Genomic DNA, 21561 nt, shown 5'->3' on the forward strand with positions numbered 1-21561 from the left:
TTGCCTTTACAAACCTGCTTTCTCTGTGTACCCTCCCCATACCTCCTCCCATGAGAGCCCCATGTTTGAGAGGTCCCTGCTAAACTTTTTTGGTAGAGGAATAAGAAGGGACATTGTATCATCCTTTATATTAAAAGTCCTAAGCCTGTCTTTGAGTGGCCATAATTATCTAGGAATGCTTTTTGGATATGGAAAATCATTCTCATTTTGTCTTTCAGCAGCCACAGTTTTATGGGGTTGGGGATAAAGGCTTCAAGATTAAAGGTTTGGTGATCCTCATGGAGTAAACAGAGCTGCCAAGTTCAGTGGCCAAGTGCTAAAGGAGGAGTCTCCCAGACCTAGGATTGTAACATGGCCCAGTGTGGGTGAAGGGCTGAGACTGGAGGAGGAATTCTGTTTGGTGTCTTTAAAACAGAATAGAAGTAAGAAGGAAAGGAGAGTGCATTAAACTGTTCTGGGAAAGAAAGGGAAAGAGACACAAATATACATGAATATCTGGTCTCTGTACTGAAGCTTGGCTCCACCTAGGTGATGGTTTGAAAAGACAGGACACATTCCAGCACTGTGTCCTCCAGGTCCCCAGCTTCTCCAGTGCCCACTGGGGTCATGTTGTCTTTCTTGCCCACTTTATTCCTCTGACACACACTGATCAGGCTGGCTGGTGGCCACTTTTGTCAGGGTGGCAGGGAGAGATTGAAACCAGTGTCTCCTCAGATTTCACAGTTCACGTTAAGCCTTCTCTAATAGCCTGGCTAACATAGTTGGCTGAGGGACTGGCTTCAGATAGAGTTCCGAGGGGCAGGAGTATCTTCTCTGGTTCCTGAACAGAAACCTGGAAGCCGATGACTCAGTCTGCTGGGGAGCAAGTTTACCCTCCAGTGCTGCAGCCCTGTGGGCACAACCTACCTGCAGGAGAAACTAGGCCTGATACTGAGGAGGAAGGGCAGGTGTGCAAAGCCTTTTGGTAGGGTTGGAGAGGGGGACATCTCCTTAGACTCATAGCTTCCCCTCCACACACGTATATAACATATACCCACACTCATGCACAGATACTCTACTTTTCCCTGGGCCTTGGTTAATGTGCTTGCCTATCTATCTGCTCAGCTTTCAGTGCAGAACCAGGACCTCATTGAGAAGAATCTGACACTCCAAGAACACCTGCGCCAGGCTCAACCAGGGTCCCCATCTTCATCAGACACAGCTCAGCTGGCATTTGAGCTGCACCAGGAGTTGGCCAGTTGCCTTCAGGATCTGCAGGCTGTCTGTAGCATTGTGACCCAGAGGGCCCAGGGTCATGACCCCAATCTCTCCCTGCTCCTAGGCATTCACTGTGAGTCCTCAGGCCAGTTTTGGACCCAGGAGAGAGTGGCTTTCATTCTCCTTTCACCCCTGTTCACCTTTCCCATCCTGAGGGTAATGTGTGAACTAGGCTCTTTAGGCCTGGTCACCACCATCTGGGAGTTTTTATGTTTTGCAAAGTAGATGTTCAGTAAATCTGTTTTGGAAACAGGCATTCTTATGGGGGTACCTGAATGCAAGACAAAGTGGCCCTTAGGCACAAGTTTTCAGCCCATTATCACTAGGTGTTTTTTAAAAAGTGTCATGTTCTCACGTGGCTCAGTGGGTTAAGGATCCAGCATTGTCACTGCAGCAGCTCAGGTTGCTGTGTGGTGCCAGTTCGATCCCTGACCTGGGAGCTTCCACATGCCACAGGTGAGGCCAAAAGAAAAAAAGTGCCATGTTCCAAGACCACGGGCCTTAGAGTACTGCCTATCCATACTGCCCCTTCCACATGAAAGCATCCCCTGACTGACTTACTACTATTCTCTTAAAATGCTCTCTTCCCCAGCTGCACAGCACCCAGGGATTCAGCTAGATTTGCAGAAGCCGGATGTGATCAGAAGGAAACTAGAAGAGGTTCAACAGCTACGCCGAGATATTGAAGACTTAAGGACCACCATGTCAGACAGATACGCCCAGGACATGGGAGAAAACTGTGTCACACAGTGAGGAATGCTGGGGGTGGGACAGGTTGTGTTCCCCCAGGGAGAATCTGGTTTGCTGAGAGCCCGGTCCAGCAGGTCCTGCTCTGACAATCTTTTGCCTCCTATTTGCTGCTATTCCCAGAGAGGAGTGGAGGGGAGGTGTGAGCCTGCATCTGGGGGCAAGGGCTGATTAGAGAGTTTTGTTTGCCCTGCCCCGCACTGGCTTTGCCTTGTTGGATTGCATTTGTTCTGTCATCCTGATTCACCCTTTGAGGGTGAGTTACTAATTAACTTTTGCAGGTAGACTGGTAAGTCCTCATAGACTGTTTCCAGCTGTAGGCTGACGTCGAAGGCAAACAGGCTGTTCACCTCCTGCTCCATCCTTTGGGCTGGATCCACATTCATTCCCACTCCACATCTTGGTCCTACTGATGCCCAGAGTTCCTTAGAGGGCCCAAGAAAGGCTGAGTACCAGTAGCAATGGCCATTTGAGAATTCCTAGGCCCCATGTGCCAGCCTTCCTGGGACCTGAGCTGGCTCTGGGTTTTCTTAGGCCCAATCTCACTGCTTCCTCAGGGCTCTTGTTCTCACAGATGCCTCAGGGTAATCTCTTCATTAGCAAAGTACTCACTAAAACTGGGGGCCTAGGGATTATAACCAGAGCTCCTTCATCTGTGCTACCATGCTCTTTTACAGGAGACTCCATTCTAGTTGCCCTGTGTCCTTGGGGCCCTGATCATAGGGTCAGCAGAGCCCCCTTCTCCTTTGTTCTCAGGCCGGCCAGGTAGCCCCCTTCTTTGGGCTTTAAGTGCAAACTCTACTCTGTGGTTCTGGGTTTGGGCAGGATTTTCTCCCAGGATACCACAGGGCAACTGTCAAGCTGCTCACCCCCTCCCCCTAGGGCTGGGTGCGGTGCCCAGCCTTCTGATTTGTGCCTCTGTTGTGTTTGGGGATGGGAGTCCTTTCCTGTTGTGGGCTCCTTGAGAGTTCAGAGTACCCAGTACAGGTCAGCTTTAAGGTACAGCTTTCAGTGTTTTTTGTTGTTCATTTTTCTGGGGTCTTTGGACCCTCTGCTTTCTGATTTCTCTTGCCTCCTCATTGAGGGAGCATCTTGCAGTTGTTTGTATCTGGTTGTTGGGCCAGCCCCAGGCCTCTAGATCTGGAACCAGGCCAAGCCAGAGCCATAGGTGGGTGGGGTGGCACTGAGTTGTTCAGGAGTTCGGATCTAGCCAGTGGATTCTTGCTAGGCTTTGGGCTGGCGGGGCAGCGTCCTGGACCTCACTCCTGGGCCTGAATGAGACCCTTCTTAAATGTTTTTACAAGTTTGTGTTTTATTTATGGAGTGACTTATCCCTTCCATTTAGAGCAGCCCCACCCAGCCGTCTCTGGACTTCTGCCTCCTAAAAGCAGAGCTGCCTGATTGGCCTCCACCCTGTATTGGGAGCCCAGCCACCATGCTCACGGGTATTTTTCCTCAGAATTTATAAGCAGTTATTTATATGAACCCTTGTTATGTCAACTGGTTTGTATTGCCTATTTTGATTACAAAATAAAAATTTAACAAAGTCCTCAGTTTTCCATCGCCTTCTATTACCATCATCTCGTACTCCACCCCTTACTTTGGCTTGTTGGAGCCAAAGCCTGGGGGTTTAGCCAAGTTCTCCAAACAGCAGCAAGGAGGCAACTTTGGCAGATCAAGCCTCTCGTGTCTGTATCTCTGCTGCTTCTGCTCCTCTTTCATTCTGTGGGGACAGATGAGATCTTTCCCCATGGCACTTCTGATTGGGTGAAGCTGCCCTGAGTCGGAGCAAGTTTGTCATTGAGTTTCAGTAATCCTCTGAGGAGGAAGTCTGCTGCCTGTGAGTCGCTCTGAGGAAGTGGCTTCCCCAGAGCAAGGCAGGGCACTGTGTTTGCCTCAAGGAGCTGGGGTTGTCTTCCTGGGTTATTCTCAGAGCCCTGGACCTGGGAGGACTTCAGAGTGGAGTCATGTCCAACCCCAGACAGATGGCTGAGTCACCACAGTGGGGCTGGTTGCTCCTTCTGAACTCCCTGCATTTTGCTGGGAGTTGGAGTTTTGAAGTACCACCTACAGCAAGGAATTGGGGTGGAGCTGGGGCCACCCCAAGACCAACTGTGGGTCTTTAACAAGGTCCCAGACTGAGGAGTCCTGACACCAACCTCTGCCTCCACCCAGTCCAGAACTAGAAGCCTCTTTCTTACCTTGGTCTCCGTCTGGCTCCTTGAGGGTGTGGCCCCATCTGCTGCTACACCCATGTCTAAACCTGCCTATCTGAGCAGAGAGGAACTTTGGGGAAAATGTCTAAGCAAGGGCTGTCCCTGCTGTGGTGTGCCTGCTGGGTTAGCTCTGTGTGGGTGGCCCCTGGGGGAATGGGGCGGTGGTCCCTTGGGGTGAGGCCCCTAGCTGGAGAGTTTTAGGTTTGGAAACAGCCGAGACTTCAAAGCCCGGACCTGAGCAGCGCTGTCGTGGCACGGGGGTGGCTAGTTGGGTGCAGCAAATGCGGGCGAGGCGGAGGAGGAGGCCTTTGCCAAACGCTCGCCCCTGCCCCACCCTACTGTCAGGTTGATCCGCAGCCTCACACTATGAGCCCTAGAACCGGGAGGGGTGGAGGGGACGGCCCTGCGTGGGGCTGGGGTCCGCCGCGCTCTGGGACCCCGAAGGGGAGGGGAAGGGGCCCGCTGGTGCGCGGGGCGGGGTCGCGCAGGCCCCGCCCCAGCCGCGCGCTTGTCTGCGCCACCCATTGGTCCTGAGAGCGGTGACTCGCGGGCTGAGCAGGAAGGAAACCGCTCCCGAGCGCGGCGGCCTCGTCTCCAGGCCGTGCAGCTGCTGCTACCGCTACCCGTCTGCCTGTCTCTCGGTCTGTCGGTCCACCCGCAGCATGAGCGGCCTGCGCGTCTACAGCACGTCGGTCACCGGCTCCCGCGAAGTAAGTGCGCGCCGTAGGCCCGGCGCTGGGGGAGAGCGCGGGCGGCGGTCCTGGTGCTCGGGACCAGCGCCTGGGACCCGCCCCCAGGGCGGGGGAGGCGAGGTGCTGGGCAAGGCCTCCTAAGTCGGGTTGCGGGGGCAGGCTTCGCGGCCCCTTCCTGAACACTGAACACCTCCTTCCGGCCTCCTGGGTCCTCTGCACCCCAACTACCAGGCTGATCCTTGACCATGTCCTCATCTTGCCCTTCCTCTCCACTGTGTGTGTACCTGGGGCCGGGGTGGCCCCTTACCAGCCTCCACTCAGGCATGCCTTGCTTTCTTCTTGCTGAGCTCCTGGCTTCCCCACCCTGAATTTATCCCACTTAGCTTCTTCATTCTGACTCTCCTCCCCACGGTTGGTGGTCCCTCTCTCATCCCACACCACCACAAGCCTGACTCATCCTCCCAACTCCTAATGGCCAGAGCCCTCCCCTAGGGTATGGAGGGGGACAAGAAAACAAAAGCTCCTGGCCACTGTCCCAAAACCTCCAGATTGTTCACTAACCTTTGCCCGCCCTCTGCCCCCAGATCAAGTCCCAGCAGAGCGAGGTGACCCGCATCCTGGATGGGAAGCGCATCCAGTACCAACTAGTGGACATCTCCCAGGACAACGCCCTGCGGGATGAGATGCGAGCCTTGGCGGGCAACCCCAAGGCCACCCCTCCCCAGATTGTCAACGGGGACCAGTACTGTGGGGTACGGGCCCAGGAGTTGGGGGTGAAGGGAATGTTGTAAGAGGACTGCCAGCCAGAGTCAGACCTGAGACAAAGCACTAGCACGCAGGTGACCTCCTCTCCTCCCTTCCCCCAGGACTATGAGCTCTTCGTGGAGGCTGTGGAACAAAACACACTGCAGGAGTTCCTGAAACTGTCCTGAACCAAGCCAGCGCCCGGACTCCGTCACCACATTCCCCTTAGCAATCACCCAGCCACGAAGGACCTTGTGACCAACCGCCTGGTATTCTTAACCTTCTGACCTTGGATCCCCTCCCCCTAACCCATGACCTTTCTCCCCTCTCCTAACTGTAGCCCCTCCTCCATTCGAAGGCAACATTCCTTACCCACTAGTCTCAGAAATTAACAGCCCAAGTGCTGGCTGTTGTCAGCCAGGTCCTGAGACTGCCACCCTTCCTGGCACTGGCTAATGGGCACCTTTGCTGGTTCCATTAGCCAGGGCTCTGCCAAATGCCCCGCAATCCCCATCTGGGAGCACCGCAGAAACAATTAAATGTCCCATTCCATTGGCACCGTGTCTGTTTGGTGTGCCTGGGCATTCTGGGTCCCTGCCCTGAGCAAGGCTGGTAGATGTGATTGTGCTGAGGCTGTGCTCCTGTGGACAGGTCAATTGGCTGTCCTGTGTGGCACCTGCGTGCGTGATAAGGCATGTGTTGGAAATGTGTCCAGCACATACATACCTGTGTGGACCAATGGTTTCTAGAGACAGTGTGGGTCACGCACCAGTTCACATGCATACAATGGTGACCATGACACGTGTGTGCCTTCATGTCTACTGCATGTTTGTATGCCAGTCAGTAACATGGCTGTGCCTTGTGCCCAGCTGCCTGTGTCCCAGTGGACCAGCTAGGTGTGGATGTGTCGTGGAAATGGATGCCCAGCTGCAGTTCTGCCAGGGTGGGGGCAGTGGCTTTGGTGCACAGTGTTGAGGAACTGTCCCCGTGTGCCGGTGGTTCTGTGCATGTCTGGCAGGGATTGGCTGGCTGCACGCTTGCACTTGAGGCGCTACTACCCCAACAGAGGCTGGGCTGGGGCTGGCCCTCCTTCCCCAGGATCAGCCAGCCCTTCTGGGCGGAAAGAGGAACCTGGAGGACAAAGACCCAGCGGCCAAGCCCGCAGCTGGGCTCGAGTTACGGAGGGGGCGGGTCGGCGCCGCCCCCTCCCCCGGCAGAGCTGGCGAAGCCTGGCTGCCCCGCCCAGAGAGCCTCGCGGGAGCAGCCAGTGTCTGGGCGGGTGCTTTATTCCGGGCGGGGGGCGGGCCGCGGGGCCCGGTGCGCCCGAAGCAGCAGTGTGGCGCTGGGCACTAGGCCTGCGGCCAGCAGAGTGAGAGCGTCGTGGTAGACTGTGGGCGGGAACGTACTGAAGATCTCGAAGGTGGTGGCATCCACGGCCCTGGGGACAGGAAAGAACGGATCAGGCGGGGCTACCGCTCCCTGGGGCTGCCAGCCGCGCCCCACACCCACCTGGCCTGCGCGAGCAGGACGCGCACATCTCCGATGGTGTCCTCAGGCCGCATCATCAGCAGAAAGGCCTGCTCTCCATTCTCAGATTTGATGCGCAGCATGGAGAGCTGGGGCGCCGGCGACTCTGGCGACTTCTGACTCCTGCAGGCCCAGAGGCCATCAATGCCTCCCCCTACCCCCACTCCCAATGGCCCAATCCCAGGGTCCTTACCTCTCACGCTCAGCAGCCAAGGCAGGCGTCTCCACCACGATTTCCTGGATCCGGGCAGGCAATGGACAGCAGTTCTGGAAAGCATCATAGATGGCGTGGACAGAGCCCTGGGCCCTGCCAGAGTCATACCCTACCCCCAACCCTTACAAGGGACTTCTCCCTAACCAGGGATGGATGAGACAAATGAGCCCAGGAGGAGGGGGGTTGTTCTGTGCAAACTGGGGCCCAAGGAGAGAAAGTGGAAGGGAAACTTTGGGAATCCCATCATTCCCTTCCCTCATCCTAGTGAGGGAGACAGAACCCCACACAGTGACCAGTCTGGATGCCCAACCCAGCATGGGTCAGGGGGGGCCTCCCTGGGGAAATGACACTTGAGCAGTGAGTGAAGGATGAGGAGTCCTTAGAAATGGAATGGGAAGCAAAGATATTCCAGATAGCTCAGGGAAGCTTCTGAAAAGAGGTGAAATATTTGGGAAAGGGTCAGCAGTTCATGTGGCTGAAACCGGGAATCAGGTTGGACTGGAAGAAAGAAAAGGTTAGAGGTAGAAAGAGGACCAGAAAGGAATGACAGGCCTTACCTAATAACCACTGGAAGGTTTCAACAGGGAAGAGCCAAGATCCAGTTTATACTTTCTTTTTTTTAAAGCCACATCCTTGGCATGCGGAAGTTCTAGGGCCAGGGATTGAACCCGCACCAGAGCAGTGACCAGTGCCACAGCAGTGACAACACCAGATCCTTAACCCACTACACCACCAGGGAACTCCCCAGTTTATTTTTAAAAGCGCACAGAGGCTGCTGGGGGAGGATGGTGGCAGGGCAGGAGCGGAGGTGGGAGCCCAGACTAGGAGGGTAGGTGGTGCAGATGGAGAGAAGAGTTGGATTCAGGAGAAGTTCTGGGGATTGACAGATCTGACAGGACTCAGCCCTGTGCGGTGAAGGCAGAGTCCTTAAGAGACGGGTTTAGTACCTTTCACAGGTGGAGACCGGGGCGGGGGGTGGGGGGGCGAGTAGCAGGACAGGGAGTGAGGAGAGAGGATGATGAGTTCTGTGAAGGCCAGGAAGGAGTATTTCAGATTGGACTTGAGCTAACTCCCAGCCAAGACTCCTCTGATTTTTCCCCTCTTCCAGCCATACCCCTGCACTGGCCATCTGCTCTCTGGTCCCAGCTCAGAGCCCTCACCAGCAACATCCTTTCCAGGAGACAGTGGAATAGCTCTGAGGGATTCACTTCTCCATCCAGGTCGTCTTCAGGAACCCCCAAACCTGAGCCTCCAGATAAGCTGCCACTCTGGTAGGCTGGGCATGGATGATGATAAAGCCCCCCAAAAAGGCTGGGGAAGCCAGGGCTGGCCTCACCTGCAGGGTGTCTCGGATGGGACCCCTGATGTCAATCACCTCGCCTTGTCGGATCACAAATTTGGGGAGCCTGTTCAGAAACTTCTCTGCAGTCATCCTGGAGCCTGCAGGGAGGGCAATGGAGCCTGGCCAGGGCAGGGACTGTGAGTGACAGTGGAGGAGGCCACCTGGAGCTCAGGGCACCCCAGCACCTGCCTTCGGGCTGAGCTCACCTGGGTGCTCCGTCCTGTCCCAGGGTTTTCGAATCCTCTGCAGGCCTACCACGCGGCCCTCACCTGGGAATGGGTCCAGCCCATTCTCTGGGTAGACCTGATCGCGCAGGTCACTCACCTGGCAAGAAGGAAGGAAAGCAGTGGCTGACACAGCTCTTCAGCCCTGGGCTCCAGCCCCATACCTGCTTGCCCAAACAGAGGCCCCAGGAATAGGCCCAAGGGATGGTCTGATGCAATCCCCATTTTACAGATGAGGAAACTGAGGCCCAGGAAGAAAGCAAGAGAGCTACAGTTCACGCTGCCTTCACCCACCTGGGCCCTGCTCTTGCCGCAGGCTCCCCTTATCATGCCAGCTGGAGCCACAGTACTGATTTCCTCCTCACAGAGCCCCTCCTCACAGGAGCAGAGCAGGAGCGGAGGGGTGAAGGTGTCAGGAGAGGGCCAAGCCCAGCTTAGCATGAACCGCCTCAAACACCCCCGGTCATGACTCATGCTATTTTCCAAGCCGTGGTGGCACATGCTCCCTCGCATGCCCTCACTGTGGAGCTAACTCACCACCCTCTGGGACGCCGCCTCATGTGCTCCCAGCCCAGCACCCTCCTCACCGCCCACCGCCCCCCACAGCAGGGGGCTGACTCCACTTAGCGTCCTTTAGTCCCAACACTTGCCCTCCGCGTGACACTGCCTTCCACCCCAACCAGGTACTCCAGGAGGCTCTGGGGGAAGCCAGGCCTCCTTCGCATGGACTCCTCATTGTGCCCCGTTCTCAGGCCTGTCCCGATGTCCTGAGTGCTGGGGAAGAGGGCCAGGGGTCCCACGCAGCAGAAGACTGTGCTTTCAGGATACCAGCAGGGGGCGCTGCCTGCTGCTCAGCCGTGTGTCTCCCCAACTGCTGATGTAGTAGCTATGGCCACCGCAGCCTCCCCACTCCCTTCCCAGCCTGGTTTCAGGCTCATTCTCCTCCTGGAGGTCATCAGATTGGAATCCCCTGAGATGAGGCAGTGGCTTCCCATCCCAGACTGGGTGATGCCTGAGGAAGCATCACCACCCCCTCCAAAATCCCCATACCAGGAGCGAGTGGTTTGAGGAGCAGCCCATCACCTTAAAGGGGACCCCATCAGGGTACAGCCGCTGGAGCTCTGAGGGGAAGAAGCCATCCAATATGTCTCGAAGGCAGCGCTGCAGGGGAAGAGGTAGGGTGAGGCCTGGCTGGATCTGTGCGGCACCCTCCACCCTGCTTGCTGCCTAGAAGGCAGGCCCTGGGCCCTAGGCTGACTCTGTGGATCACACTCTGGAAGGAGAGCCCCAGGACCTGGACAGGGGGTGCTCTGCAAGTTGTGCATGAGCCTGGGTGCCAGGGGTGAGCTGGGACCCCATTATCTCCAACTAATGGTGAGCAGGTGGTGGGCCACCAGAGCAGCCTGAAGGTGCACGGGCCTGTCTCCCCTCCCACAACTCCTACCTGTGTGGAGGGCTCGAAGAAGGGCCGGAAGGGCCCGTCAAACATCATGATGCCGTTCCGGTAGAGCTTCAGTGGGATGGGTTCGAGAGCATGGTGTGGCACTCTGCTGGGCACTGGCGTCACCTGCGTGTCACTGTCTACCACCAGCTCACTGAGATCCTTCAAGCTGGCCAGCAGCCTGTCAAAGTCCACCTCAGGGGGTACCAATGAGTCCCCTGGCAAAGAGAACAAACACCCATGAGCCTCTCCTCCTGGCTGCTGTGTGCTCTAGAGCCGGGCATGCGCCCCAGCACCTCCTTAAGCAACCACCCAGGGAGGAACGCAACTTCCACCACATAATACTAATGGCTGTCTCTTTATTGAGCATTTACTTTGCGCCAGGTGGTTGCTATGCTACCCCATTCTCTCTTCAGACCAACCCTATGCTGTAGAGACTATAACTGTCCCCATTTTTCAAATTAGGGCACTGAGAGTGAGCAGTTCACGGCTGGCCTAGGGGCATACGCAGTTAAGTGGCAGGAGCAGGGCCCCAGGTTAGATGTGCCAGGCGCTGGGTTAGCAGCTGAAGAGCACAGTGCAGAGTTGCCAGCTGTCTGGGTTCAAATTCCAGCTCCTCTGCTTCTACATATGTGACCTTGGTCAAGTCACTTAATGCTCTACATGACAACATTCTCTTCTAGGAGGGGGTGATAATTCCTCGATGGCTGGGAGGGTCCAAGATGACCACGGAAGGGTTCAAACAAGCATCTCTCCACCTTAGTTACCGTTACCAACTCTACCGTGCACACATGGCCCCGAGCTAACCCGGAGGCCATGAGGCAGGGGCTATTTATCTCCATTTCACACATGAGCAAACAGGCCCACAGAGATGAAAAATGACTGGCCCCAGGCCACTTGGCAAGTTAGAAGAGGGGACTGATCCTGGAGCCTGTTCTTCCCACCCATCTGCACTATCAGGAGAGGGAGGTCAGGGCAGGGACAGATGGCTCTTGGGGAGGATGTCAGGGAAGCTGCTGGGCAGAACACATATGGGACAGACCTTGAGTTGTGCATGCATTTCTGGGTCAGAGACCCCTTTGACAAACTGGCAGCTGTGGGCTCCTCTTCTGAAAAATGTGTTGTACATACAGCTGCTCCTAAGCTTCAGGGGGTGCAGAGGGGGTGGTGGAGACAGCCAGGGCAGATGCCAGAGCAGAAAGGGCACAGAGCAGGTGGGACGCTGATGGGGGACAGGCCAGGGGCTTGTTCTCAGGCCTTGAGGGATCTGGCCCCCAAGCCAGAATCTACAAGGGTGTAACCCTACAGAACACCAGTGACTTCCTGGGCCTTCACGGAAGCTATTTTTCACCAGAACAGCCAGGCTGCGGAAGGATGTGGGTCAGGGCTCTGGGGACCCAATTCCTTTCCCTACACCGGTGCAGTGGTTGTACTGGGGAAGTACAGATGTGGGTTTCCTGTTGCCTTTGTGGCTGCTGAAACAGTAAGCCCAGCTAGCCTCCCCGCTGCTACATTTCCTACCTGTCTCCCACTTCCCCCTGGGGTCCCCTGGAGTCCCTGAGATCCCCAAGAAAAACTCACAGATCATCACATCCTGGGCATCACTGGCATGAGTTAAAACGATACCAAGACACTATTTTCCTTTAGCAACTAACTACTTTCAGAACACCTTGGTAAACCTAAAAATAACAACAGAAAAGCTCATCTCGCAGTTCCTGCTGTGGTGCAACAGGTTTGGAATGTCTCTGCAGCGCTGGGACACTAATTCAATCCTTGGCAGTGGGTTAAAGGATTCGGTGTTGTCATAGCCACGGCACAGGTCGCAACTGCGGCTCGGATCTGATACCTAGCCTGGGAATTCCATATGCCGCAGGGTGGCCAAAAAAGAAAGAAAAGGCTCATCTCCTTCAACAACTGCCCCCATCCCTCCATTCTTACAGAGGACAAAAGTGGAGCCTAAAGAGGCAGATGACTTGGCCCAAGCAGGCCACACGGAACAGAGCCAAGAGGACCATTTAGATGCATGGACTGCTAATTCAGCTGCCTCCCAGGCTTGGGCTTTTTTCAGGGCAAGTGGAAGCGCGAGGGAGGATGCCAGGAAGTAAAGAAAGGGAAAAGAAAAGTGTGCCGAGAAAATCAGCCCCAAAGGCTCCCAGCCAGGCTTCGGGCGTGGAGAAGTGAAAGGGGGGGTGGGGTACAAGAGGTCAGGCTGGTATCAGAGGCAGCAGAGCGGAGGCAAGACAAAGGGCCCAAGAGAAGGAAGAGCATCTTTGGACAAACCAGGACTGAATGAGGCAGGAAGAGCCTGGCATGGCCACCTCACAGCAGGGAAGCTTAATAGAAGCCTGGCCCACACAGCCACACAGCCAGCCTGCGAGGAGGCAGGGCAGAGGTCAAGCAAGGCATTTCCTCTCCAAGCAGCAGCTTTCCTTTCCGGGGAAACTTCATGCCGCCGAGACCCTGGGGTGACCTGACTGTGATGCCGACTCAGTCTTTACTACGTGCCAGGCACCTAGAAACAGGTCTTGCTGCTCCCACTTTACAGATGAAGAAATTGGGCCTGGTAAGGTGATGTGCAACAGGTCACCCAGCTTGCAGGGCCCAGGTAACTCTAAGCCTCTGTCCTTCATGACCACGCAGGCTGCCTCTCAGGGCTGGTTCTTCAGATGCTGCTCATTGGGGTTCCTTTCCAAGGAGGGGTGCAGTGCAGGGAGATCACCTTTGGGGCCTCATCCAACTTTTGAGAGCCCAGGATTTTACTTAAAAGAGGAGTGACAAGGCATAGAGGTCAGGTCCAAGCTCCTTGACCCAACTCCCAGGACCCTCAGAGCACCAGCTCCCCAGCCTGCCCTCAACAAGCTCCTCTGCTCACACTCTGGAGCCACACAGTCCGTGCTACCAGCTTCCAGGCTGTGTGATCCTGGGCATGTGGGCCAGTGTCTCGGGGCCTCAACCTCCTTTTCTGTAAAATGGAAGAGGAACAATAACAGCCCCTTCTTCACAGGCTGGTGAGCCTCACAGGAAATGCCTGGCAAACAATGGCTTTGTTGTCACTGAAAGCCCACCTCCTTGTTCATCACAGGGCTCAGCGCCCTCTCCTATCACCTCCTTGGAGAGGCCTCCCCAGGAGCCCCCTCTATCTGGGCCTGGGCCCCTGTTCCTGCTGGGTTCCTGGAGCCCTTGGGCCCTTGTCACAGGCTGGTGTCACTGTGTTTGCTTACTTCTCTTACCAAGTACACTGGGCACGCCTTGAACACAGGCTAGGCACGGGCCTGGCCCACAGTGGGGGCTCAAGAAGCAGTGGATCTGTCCCTTCACCCGCCATTCAGCAAGTATGCCTGGAGCGCCCATGCCCTGCCACGCCCTGAGATGCATGGCCATGCCCGTGCCCAGAGCTCCTACTTGAGTGAAGGAGACAGGGTGACAAACAGTGACAATGGCATGTGGTAATTGCCACTGGGGGGGCCAGGGACCCAGAGGAGGGCCAGACCTTGCCACTAGGCACAGGTGAGTGGTGAGCCCACCCTGGGCTGGTTCCTCGCACTGTCACAGGAGGCCCACCTGCTGCTGTTAGTTACCCCAAGGCCGTACCCGGCTGCCCGGCACCGCAGCCAAAGGCTGTAGACCAGGAAACAGACCCACTATTTCCATCCACCTGCAAGCCAGGCCCTGCTATGAGGACTTCACCTACATTCACTCTGCCCCTCAGAGGAGCCAGAGGAGAGAACACAGGCCCCCCATTAGCTCCAGCCTGTGACTTAGGCAAGATCTGCCTTCTCCAGCCTCTGCTGCTGAGCACGGTGCTGCTCGTCCCCATGTCATCCTGCGCAGAGGATGTCCCGGCAGGCTTGGGTCATCCAGGCCAGGGCACCCGGGCACCGCCCGCCAATCACCTGCCTGTGCACGTGCGCTGGCCTCTGGGTCAAGCCCTGTGCCGGGCACTCGAGCACAGGAGGCGCCAAGAAGCAAATGGACATGGTCACTATTGACTGACCACACAGCCGGCGAGAACATTCCACATATGCTGGGGCATTCAGTGCTCTCAGTTCCTAGGGATCAAAGATAGCATCTCCTCACATCGCAGATAAGGATGTGGACTCAGAGGTGAAGCAATTTCTCCATACACGGTGCAGGGTCCGATCTGACCAGGCCCCACTCCTCAGCCAGAGCCCCTAACCACGTGCCCGGGGCAGCTGCAGCAAGTCGGGTTTAGCTGAGCTCCAAAGGAGGGGAGGAAAGGGGACAAGGCACCCAGGGGACACAGCACAGGCTGGAGCTAATGGGAATGCAGCTGGAAGGAGCTAATCCTGCCAGGGGTCCAGGCCAGGCCAGTCCCAGAGGCCCAAGGGCAGCCCAGGGACAAGTGAAGCCAGCTACAGCCCACAGAGGGGTCAGGGTAGCATCCTGAGCAGTGGAAGGAAGAGGCAGGAGCCTGGGCCTGGGGGAAAGGGTTGGGAGAGGTGGGGGGACTCGGGGGAGGGAGATGGAGAGGGAGGGCAGGAACTTGATGGGGGAGGGGAGGGAAGCACAGAGGGGATGGGGGAAGGGAGGTGAGGAGGTCAGAGAGGATGGGGAAGAGGGGTCAGGAGCTCAAAGTTGGCAGGAGCTTTCAGCCCTGAGGCTCGACACCTGACTTGAAAGTGGTACGGCCAGAGCAACATCTGACCTGAAAGTAGCATGGCCAGAGCAGAGCTGCCCTTTCAGGTCTGCGTGTACCCTGAGGCACCTGGCACCCGGCACCCGATTTGATGCTCGCCCCGCTGGTGGAAGGGTGGGAGGGGCTGAGCTTCCTCTCCCCTGGGCCCTTGCATGGGCCCAACTGGCCCTCCTCCCTAAGATAGGACTCCCAGGCTTCAGAACATTAGAATCAGCCCCAGTTTGCCCAATACAGACACCCCAGCTCACCTCTCCCCTGGCCTGCTGCCCCAGGGCCTATGGGAAGTGGTACCCGACAGAGGGAGAGCCAAAGAAAGGAGCCAGAGCATCAGGGCCAGCCAGAGGCTACCTTCATGGGCCCAAGGGTCCTCAGGGCGGGAGCAGGCTAGCAGCTGGGGACCAGGCCATGGGGAAAGGAAGGGAAGAGGGTGGGAGGGTTCCAGGAGAAAAAGCTGCTGGAAGTGAAAAACATGTTGTTCATTGGGCAGGAGAGTGAAATCGAGGTCCCTCTGTGTGGAAGAATCAAAAAGCAAAAGAAGGAAGACGACACACAGAGGGAGCTTGTGGCTGGGTGGCTTTTACAAGTGGCTTATGAGCTGGCCGTACTCTGTGTGTAAAGCACAGAGCCGGGGGGAGGCTGCTCTGTTTTGGAGGGAGAGGGTAGGAATCCACAGAGCCAGGACCAGAAAGCAGCTGTCTGGTCTGACTCCTTCCCCAAAGGGGCAGGGCAGCCCCCTCCGGCCAAGAGGATGACTCTCCTCCAACAAGGAGACCTGAGCCCAGCTCAGGGACAAGGAGGGGAGGGGAGGGGCAGTGCTGGCAGGCCTTTGGCCCTAGAGCCCAGGAACAGACATTCTTACAGCTCCTGGCAGTCACTTGCCAGGGTCTGGCCTCTCATCTGGGCAGGTGTCCCTGGAGAACTTCCCATAGGACTCAGCCCAGGGTTCAGCTCCGGGCATGACCCAGGTGCCACCAAGCTCCCCCAGCTTTGCTATGTCCCAAATGGACTCAGCATCTTCCCCCCCAGTCGTGCTCCCCAGGGTCAGCCCAGGTTCCTCCTGCCCCCTCCCTAATGAACAAGCGATCTCCAATAAATCTCTCTGCTCTGCCCCTGCTCACCAGCCCCACCAGTATCACCCTATGCTGGGCATCATCTCATCTTCTGCCCAGATGATTGTAACCACCTCCCAATGGGCTCTCAGCCTTAAGCCTTGCCCCCTCCACTCAACAGGCTTTGGACGTCTTAAGTGCCTCAGTTTCCACATCTGTAAAATGGAATAACCCCAGCTCATGTCAAGACTATTTATTAAAACGCTTTAAAGGAAGTTAAGTGTGGTCCAAATGGGAAGTAATGTTTTTGGAACAAGGATGAGAGGGTTGTGCCTGGAGATTTAGGGGGATCCGGCCAAAGGTGGGACTCCCATGTTTTCGGTTTCGGTTTTTACCCTGCGGGAAACTTATGAAACCAAGAGAGTGCCATCATCTTCCAAAGAGTCAGCCTGGGAGCCTCGCTCATGTTCCCACGGGACTGTCACTGCCTCTGACTGTGGAGACCAATGAGAGCTCCCACTCGTGGGGCTGAAGGCATGCAAGGTCAGCGGGAGGTGCTGCGTCCAGCCCAGCGTGGGCGAGAACACACTCCCATCTACTGGAGAGGACCTGGAGGCTCAGAGAACAGAACCCAAGTCAAGTCACGCCTGGGGGTGGAGTGGCAATGAGGACCCAGCTGTGACCATCTCCAGAGCCCAGAGAAGAACCTTCAGGGCGATGACCTCCATTCTTTGTGGAGAATGGACCCGGCTTTCATAAGGGGCCAGTTCTATGGGCCCAAATCTCTGGAGTGCATCCCTCTGGATATCAGCACTCAACTTAGGAATAAAAGGGGGTGGCGTCCCATAGAAGCAGGTAGATTTCAATAGTTTGCTGTAAGGGAACCTGGAAAAGGAGTCCGAAGGGGGGGCCAAGCCCTGGGACCACAGGACACTTCCAAAGCAGAGGGACTGCTTTCAAAGGCCACAGCTTTGGGAGGGGGGATGTTCTGCGAACTGTGGTGCCTGAGACAAATGAGATCTTGTTACATCTTGTATCTCTGGGTCCCCGGAGCCTTAGAAAGGTGAGCAAACAGAGTCTAGGTTAGGTGCTCAGTGATGAAGGCTAAGGCCTTTCCCTCCTGTCCCTGAGTCAGTGGCAAAGCATGGGAGGCCTCGGGGCACTTCCTCGTGCTGGGAGGAGGGGCGTGAATGAGATGGCCTCTGGACAGCTGGGCGCCATCAGAAGCTGCTGGACAAGTCCCTTTGCAGGGGGCACTGGGGTAGACCCTGACTCTACCTGGCTTCCAGAACTTCTTGGCTGTCATCCAGTCCCTCTCGTTATCCTCAGAGTCCTCTTGGTCCACAGCCTCACCCACCCACTGCAGGCCGTAGTCCCCGAGGAACCGCTGCGGGGAGAGAGAAGGGAGGTGTCCAGGGCCCTGTCAGCTCAGCCCCTTCCAGGGGAAAAGGCAGCACCAGCCCAGCCTCCAGCCTGGGCTCCCAAAGCTGACTGGATCGAGGGGATGGGCCCCAGGGTCTTGAACCACTTCCTGGCTGTGACCTTGGGAAGCCATTTTGCTGCCTAGAGCCTCAGGCTCCTTGTGAAATGAAGCTTGTGAGGAAGACTAAGATAATTCATGTCATGTACTTAGTACCGGGCCTGGCACAAGCAGGAGCTCGCTGAAGGCGGGTGGGTCTGGCCTGAGTAGCAGGAGGGGAAGGGACACCCCACTTGGCAGGTCTGAGGGGACATGTCCACTCACATGTGGCCCCTCTAGGGCTGGCCTCACAGCCCCTTTGCCACAGGAAAACTTTTTTTTTTCTTTTTAGGACTGTAGGTGCAGGATATGGAAGTTCCCAGGCCAGGGGTGGAATCGGAGTTGTAGCTGCCAGCTTCCACCACAGCCACAGCCACACAGGACCTGAGCCATGTCTGCAACCTACACCACAGCTCACAGCAACTCCAGATCCTTAACCCACTGAGCAAGGCCAGGGATGGAACCCACATGCTCGTGGATTAGTTGCAGTCTTAACCTGCTGAGCCACCACGGCCACTCCCAGGAAAACGGAGTTGTCTACACTTCCTGCTGCAGCTTCCTCATCTCCATTCTTCTCCTCGACCCACCTCAACCCAGCCTCCAACTCCACAGCTCACTGCAACTGCTTACACGCAGCCACCGGCAACCTGCCTCGTGCCTATTCCAGTGGGCGCGTGTCTGCCTTCATCGCCCACGACACGTGTTCTTCCTCTTCAGTTTCAAATCCCCAGCCATCCGCATGTACATGGCTAACAGGCATCTCAAAGTGAACCCAGCCTAGTCATGACTCCTCGCCCCCACGCCTCCCACACATCTTCCCCCCCAGGCTCCCTTGTCGCCATCAACGGAGAGGCACTGCCTCCGCCGGAGCTTCATCCAGGACCCACAGGGCCCGTGACACCAGCTCCCAAGCAGACTGAATCTGTCCACTCTCTTTCCTTTCCCCTGGTTCGGGCCATGGTCACCTCCGTCTTGGACAAACCGCGCTGCTCCCTGCCTCGTCCCCTGGCACTCTCCTACCTGAGAGCTTCCTATGGTTTCTCATTCTCAGGGACTCTGCCCCCCGCCCTGCCCCCCAGGATGTGGTCCCTGAAGCCTCTTCTTCCTTCGGCTCCCCACAACAACCCTCCCCCCCACGCCAGGTCTACATGGCAGGAGGTGGAGGCTCATCTCTTCAGCCTGGATCCTCATTCCCTGGCTCCTTCCTCATCTAGTTCTCTTGCCCAATGTCACCCCACAGAGAGGCCCAAGCTAGTCTCTGTTGTGTCACCCATTTAAATATTTCACCATATTCCGTACTTGTGTGTCCTCCTGTGTACTGGCCTGAAGCCAGGGACCCTGTCTAATCCCAGGGCCTGGCAGGGTGCCGGGCACACAGGAGACTTTGTATGCGTTTGCTAAATCGATGCCGCCCTAAGAGCGTGAACAATATGATCAGAGGAGCTGCAATGCCCTCCGCCCTGAGGCTCTGGGGGGGCGGCCCTCACGCCCTGTGGCAGCTGCTCAGAGAAGCCCCACTGGCTGCCAGCGGGGAGCAGCTGTTTTCCCACAACCCCCGGTAGGAACAGGCCGGGTGGGTGGGCTCCTGGGCTGCAGCTGGGGCTGGGGGGCCGTGGGGGGCCGAGGGGGGCGGTGTGCTTCTGTGGTCTTAAACGAGGTTGGGGCTTTGAAAACCAACTGTGCGGTGAAGGAGAGGTTAGACCCCAAGAAGAGCTTCTGGCGGGGGCGGGGGTCCAGTAAGGGAGTGTGGGCGGCGCTGAGGAAGGGGGCCTGCCCAGCACCCTCCCTTGAGCCTGGGGACCCTCTGGTTCAAGACTTGTTGTGTGAATGGGGGCAAGAAAGGTGACAATGGGTGAAAGATTCCACATTCAGAGGCAGGGAATGGTTGTGCCCAGCGGAGTGAACACGTATGGCCAGGCCCCCGCTCTAGGTCCTGGGCACAGGGCAGTGAACACGGGAAAAGCAGCCCCTCCCTCACGGAGCCCACAGGCCCAGGGGAAGAGAGCTGGGGTGCTAAGGAGGTCCGAGATGGAGACCTTCCCTCATCAGGGGTCGAAGGGGGTCCCCCAGGGAAGGACCCCCCTACTTGGACTTGACACAGAGGATGAGTGAAAGTTCACCAGGGGAAAAAAATACTTGGGGTGGAAGCAACAGCACGGACCAAGGTCCTGAGGTGGGAAAGGGCTTGATAGAGTCAAAAAACCTGAGGCAGGTCCCCGGAACTAGAGGGGAGAATGGTTCATGACGGGGGGGGGGGGGCAGCCGAAGCCTGAAGTGGGGGTGGGCCCCGGCCCTGCCCTAGTTCCTGGAGCTCTGGGGGAGTCCTGACTGGGGAAACCCTGTGTGGGGTGGGGCGAGGGGTCCAGTGAGGTGGGCTCTGACCCAGTCCCTGGGAGCAGACGTCCCTGGCCACCGCCTCCCTCACCTCCATCTCCCCGACCTGCCGCCGCAGCTGAGTGCACGTCGCTTCCAGCTCCTCCTGCCGCCGCAGGGTCACTGAGCCTTCAGGGAAAGACAGGGAGGGGTTCCTCTGCCCCAGCTCGGAGGCTGCCAGGCCACCTCTGACCGTGACCAGAGCTTTGGCCTGAGGGTCACCTGCAGAAGCTGCCCCTTGAGAACTTGAGGGGGTCCCCTGAGAACCGCCTCTTAGCCTCTCCACCTGACCTTGAGAGGGGAGCCCTGACTGACTCTCAGGAGGCCGCCAGCCCCACTTCCCCGCTCCCCCCAGAGCAAGGGGCTGAGGGGGCTGGTTTCCTCTAGGCTTCTGATGGCAAACCCTGAGCTCAGAGGACTCAGTCCCACACAGCAGGGCACCGCCCCGGGTGTGTCACAGCTCCCCTCCGGGCTCTGCTGTCCAAAACCCACCGAGGACTCAGCTTGATGCTCTTGGAGCCCTGCTGCCCAGGGATCACCGGCCCAGGGGAGGTACAACAGGAGGGCTGACCAGCCCGCCGTGAGGGCCTCTTACCCTGGTGCTCCTGGAGGGTCTCCACCAATTCCTCCAGGGCCCGTATCTTCCGATCCTGCAGCAAGGCGGGAGGGGAGCAGGCCTGGTGGTTCCCAGGGTGGAGCCCAAGGGAGCCCCTTGCAGATGGGGAGATGCAGCATAAAGTCCCCGCCCGCCTTGGCACCGCCACCACTCCTGCGCTGACCCTTGTGGTTTCACTGAGGTGGGAAGCACCCCCAGGCGCCCAGTACTCCGTAGCCACTGCTGCCACCCAATCTGAGGTCTATAGGACTTGCTCAGATGTGGAGGAGACCCCTTAGCTCCTCTGCTCAGGTCACAGGGACCCAGATCAGTTCCAAGTCGGACTAGCCCTTGAGTTGGGCGGTTTGTTCAGGGAGATGGTTCTAGAACCCGTCCACCCTGGTCCATTGCAATAGTAGCCTCACTATGAGTAGCCTCCCCAGCCCAGGCCCTTCTGTCCCTTAGACCGGACTCTGGCCCTTTACCAGCAGGGGCCTCACCTTGGACAGCATCTCGTCAGCCTGGGCCTTCACCTGCTGCTCCAGATCCCGCAACTTCTTCATCATGGTGGCCACCAGCTCTGAGTCGTGGGACACAGGGACTGCCAACCAGACAGAGTCCTAGAGCCCAGGCCTAGAGCTGAGCAGGGGGGTGGGGGTATGGGGGTCCAGGGTTGGGGGAGAGGGCTCCACGACAGCAGAAATAAGCCTGGTTACAACCGCTGCCACCTAGATAACGGGGACTGCCTACAACAGTGCTCATAGATCAGCTTTGCTGAGGGAATGAACTGCTTTGGGAAACTGAGGCACAGAGACTCAGTAACGTGCCTAAGATGTACAAGGAAGCAGTACGACATCGGGTCACATCACCGTGAAGCACTCTCAGCAAGGTCACCCTCTGTTGAATCACGTCTCTAATCTCAGCCCTCGTTCCCAGGAAAGATGGTGGATAGAGGACAAGTTAA

The 21561-nt window shown here is 57.2% G+C and overlaps 3 protein-coding genes across 17 annotated transcripts in view; 2 read left to right on the plus strand and 1 right to left on the minus strand.

Moving 5' to 3' along the window:
- CEP85 (centrosomal protein 85) overlaps positions 1-6214 on the plus strand; it is a 38176-nt gene extending 31962 nt beyond the window's left edge. For both annotated transcript variants that reach the window (XM_047792724.1, XM_047792725.1), the window contains 3 exons: positions 1105-1330; positions 1850-4930; positions 5779-6214. In XM_047792724.1, coding sequence (XP_047648680.1) covers positions 1105-1330; positions 1850-2010 — 387 coding nt within the window. In that variant the 3' untranslated portion in view covers positions 2011-4930; positions 5779-6214. The remainder of the gene's footprint in view (positions 1-1104; positions 1331-1849; positions 4931-5778) is intronic.
- Positions 4805-6214, plus strand: SH3BGRL3 (SH3 domain binding glutamate rich protein like 3). The gene is made up of 3 exons (XM_047792741.1): positions 4805-4930; positions 5497-5664; positions 5779-6214. The coding sequence occupies exons 1-3, from the start codon at positions 4883-4885 to the stop codon at positions 5842-5844; spliced, it is 282 nt and encodes a 93-aa protein (XP_047648697.1). The 5' UTR covers positions 4805-4882; the 3' UTR covers positions 5845-6214.
- A 712-nt stretch (positions 6215-6926) lies between these two features.
- Positions 6927-21561, minus strand: part of UBXN11 (UBX domain protein 11) — a 33631-nt gene continuing 18996 nt past the window's right edge. For 6 of the 14 annotated variants that reach the window (XM_047792728.1, XM_047792733.1, XM_047792729.1 and 3 more), the window contains 11 exons: positions 21098-21198; positions 20598-20652; positions 20055-20131; positions 17389-17497; positions 10408-10622; positions 10047-10124; positions 8946-9063; positions 8734-8858; positions 7377-7450; positions 7166-7306; positions 6927-7094 (listed from right to left, as the gene is read on the minus strand). In XM_047792728.1, coding sequence (XP_047648684.1) covers positions 6941-7094; positions 7166-7306; positions 7377-7450; positions 8734-8858; positions 8946-9063; positions 10047-10124; positions 10408-10622; positions 17389-17497; positions 20055-20131; positions 20598-20652; positions 21098-21198 — 1247 coding nt within the window. In that variant the 3' untranslated portion in view covers positions 6927-6940. Of the gene's footprint in view, positions 7095-7165; positions 7307-7376; positions 7451-8733; positions 8859-8945; positions 9064-10046; positions 10125-10407; positions 10623-17388; positions 17498-20054; positions 20132-20597; positions 20714-21097; positions 21237-21561 lie in introns of all 14 variants that reach the window. The other 8 variants (XM_047792734.1, XM_047792731.1, XM_047792730.1 and 5 more) reach the window with 5 other exon arrangements.

Source organism: Phacochoerus africanus, chromosome 8 (assembly GCF_016906955.1).
Source record: "Phacochoerus africanus isolate WHEZ1 chromosome 8, ROS_Pafr_v1, whole genome shotgun sequence".
Classification (NCBI taxonomy): Eukaryota; Metazoa; Chordata; class Mammalia; order Artiodactyla; family Suidae; genus Phacochoerus; species Phacochoerus africanus.

Coding starts and splice junctions, on each gene's coding strand:
- SH3BGRL3 (XM_047792741.1), top strand. CDS start 4,883: ATGAGCGGCCTGCGCGTCTACAGCACGTCGGTCACCGGCTCCCGCGAA. Junction 4,931..5,496: donor CGGTCACCGGCTCCCGCGAA/GTAAGTGCGCGC, acceptor CTCTGCCCCCAG/ATCAAGTCCCAGCAGAGCGA. Junction 5,665..5,778: donor ACGGGGACCAGTACTGTGGG/GTACGGGCCCAG, acceptor CCCTTCCCCCAG/GACTATGAGCTCTTCGTGGA.